Source organism: Camelina sativa, chromosome 10, assembly GCF_000633955.1.
Source record: "Camelina sativa cultivar DH55 chromosome 10, Cs, whole genome shotgun sequence".
NCBI lineage: Eukaryota > Viridiplantae > Streptophyta > Magnoliopsida > Brassicales > Brassicaceae > Camelina > Camelina sativa.
Window position 1 is genome coordinate 24,717,165 of NC_025694.1, and position 2,561 is coordinate 24,719,725.

General features: G+C 37.2%; 1 protein-coding gene across 3 annotated transcripts in view; it reads right to left on the reverse strand.

Moving 5' to 3' along the window:
* The window catches only part of LOC104719833, a gene marked incomplete at its 3' end in the record, with an annotated part of 8,355 nt that extends 6,406 nt beyond the window's left edge, over positions 1–1,949 (reverse strand). For 2 of the 3 annotated variants that reach the window (XM_010437817.2, XM_010437816.2), the window contains 3 exon segments: positions 371–499; positions 598–702; positions 806–1,212. In XM_010437817.2, the coding sequence (XP_010436119.2) occupies positions 371–499; positions 598–702; positions 806–898 (327 nt within the window). 3 annotated transcript variants of the gene reach the window in all.

Genomic DNA, 2,561 nt, shown 5'->3' on the forward strand with positions numbered 1-2,561 from the left:
ATTTTTAGGCTTTGTGTTTAAGTTTTAAACTTTCGTTGGATTTGCTTCTACTTTGTTTTCATTTCTCTGTTTCAGACTCATGATTGGCTTTTTCTTTGTTTTCAAATCTTTCTCTATGTTTCAATTTCAAATGATAAGCTATTGGTTTTAGACTCAGTATGACTAACCTTATGTCTGTTTTTTGCAGTTGCGCCTCATACACCAAAGGCGTGGGGCGAATCTCGCCTAGGCGCAGGGCGCCAAACCTACCCTCTGTCGCCTCACCTTGCCTCTCGCCATTTAAAACACAGATATCAGCTCTAAGAAACTACCCGACCAATAGACTCTTCAAATGCACAAAAACGTAATAAGAAATATTTAGCTCGCTCACGTGGATCAGCGTGGATAAAGAAGTCTCCTGGAACATCTTGACCCATCGGAATGATACTTGGCTAAGTTTATCCCCATAGTAATCGACTAATATCAATATCTGCTTACTTGGAATAGGCCAATGCTTGTCCTATTAACAAATAAAAAACAAGAGTAAATTTAATAAGTTTTGAATTTTGATTACTGGGATTAGGGAGGGTTACTGAAATTAAACATGCATGCACTTACCAATGTGTCAGCGAGGAAAGCCGGAAGATCTGAGGGAACGATCTTTGCTGCAGCTTCGGACAAAGAGAGTATTGCCTTTTCGGTTTCCTCGGCCGCCACAGCTGCCTGTTAGTTAAAAACAAACAAAAAGGACTAAAAAAAAAAATTGAAATTTTGATTTTTGTGGGTCTATCTATCTATCTCATCGGCGGTTATAGTATTCACTAACCGTTGGAAGATGTGAGGGTGAGGGTTCGATCTCTGTCACAGCTCCTTCGGCAGAACACGCTAACAACACATCATCCCCCGGCTGCGGATCCATTAGGTTTTCTCGCTTTCCCTTTCTTTTTGGATAATCCTCTCTCTCTCTCTCTCTCTCTCTCTCTCTCTCGGGTAATATCTCTAGGGCCACAACCTTTTCAAAATTGAAGCTTTTGTTGTGTTATGATGGTTTAACATTAAAATTAGGAATAAATCATCTCCAAAGTTAATAATACCAAGGGCCTGGGACACAACACATACACATAGCGTTTAACAAAAGCAAGTGGCGTGGGACTATCAATAATATGGAGACTGCAAGTCTAGTCATCAACCAATTTACTAAAGCTTATTAAGTGAATGTCGAAAAGGACAAAGAGACGATGTGTCTAGATGATTAATTGATTGATCTATGACCTGAAATAGTTCTTATATATATATATATATATATATATATATACCTTGCCTTGTGAGTAATTGGTTCCGGAAAGCACACTAGTCTACTCTAAACCCAAAAATTAACAAAGAAAACCCAACTCATGCTAGAACCAATTAACAAAGAAAATTAACAAAGAAAACCCCAACTCATACTAGAACCATAAGTTTGAACAATGTAGCAAAAACATCAATAATACATTTTAGCAACACATATTTAACACACACACACACAAACATAACTCATATCAATACATTTAGCAACACACACAAAACGTAAGTCACATACAGAATCTGATGCAAACTAAGATGTCCAAACCACCACATGAGAAGCATCACAAAAGTTTTAATTTTACACTAAACCCCTTTAAAACTACCGAATTACAAATCAAGATCGATTCAAGTAAGAATCATAACCAGTTTCAGTAAAGTTCAGTGAACCATAAGCCTCTCATCAAAGTTTAATGAATCACGTACACAACTTCAGCACAGAAAACTAAAACCCAATTCACAGATCTTGACAACAGTTCAAACCCTCCAATATTAGCATCATCTAACTCACCAAAATGAAACTAAATTTCTCAAAACCATACCAATCGAATTGGAGCTTAGGAGATGAGAAGCTTAAGCTTACAAAAGTTAGAAGCTTTCAAATCATTCAAAAAGATAAGCAGAATCGAAGAACAGAAGAGAAGTTAGATATTTAAACACTAAAACACTACGTTCGTTTTGTTAGATATTCATCCTAACAAAGTTCTATGATCGGATGGTTTTTCAGCTTGTTTCTTCCGATCCAATTGGACAACTGTTGGTCCAACTATTGTCAAGTAAATCCAGAAATTCTTCAGGTCGGAGATCATGCCAAGAAACCTGAATGAGACACATATCAGATTGATCCCAAAAGGATAGGGTACCAAGAACAGTGGCAGATTATAGACTAATTACTCTTTGCAATATCTATAATAAAATCATCTCCAAATTGTTGTTTAAGCGCCTACAACCGCTCCTGGAGAACTTAGTCAACGTTTATTCCAAGAAGGGATATCTCCGATAATGTTTTGATAACTCATGAAATCTTGCATTATCTTAAAAATTCTCAGGCGTGGAAATACTGTTATATGGCTGTCAAGACTAACATAAGCAAGGCTTACGATTGGGTGGAATAGAGTTTTTTTGAAGTTTAGGCTTTCATCCCATATGGACTTCATGGATAATGCAGTGTATTTCTGATGAGACCATGGCCAGCTCAACCAAACCATACGAACCTGAGGAGCAGCTTGAACCTGAAAAAG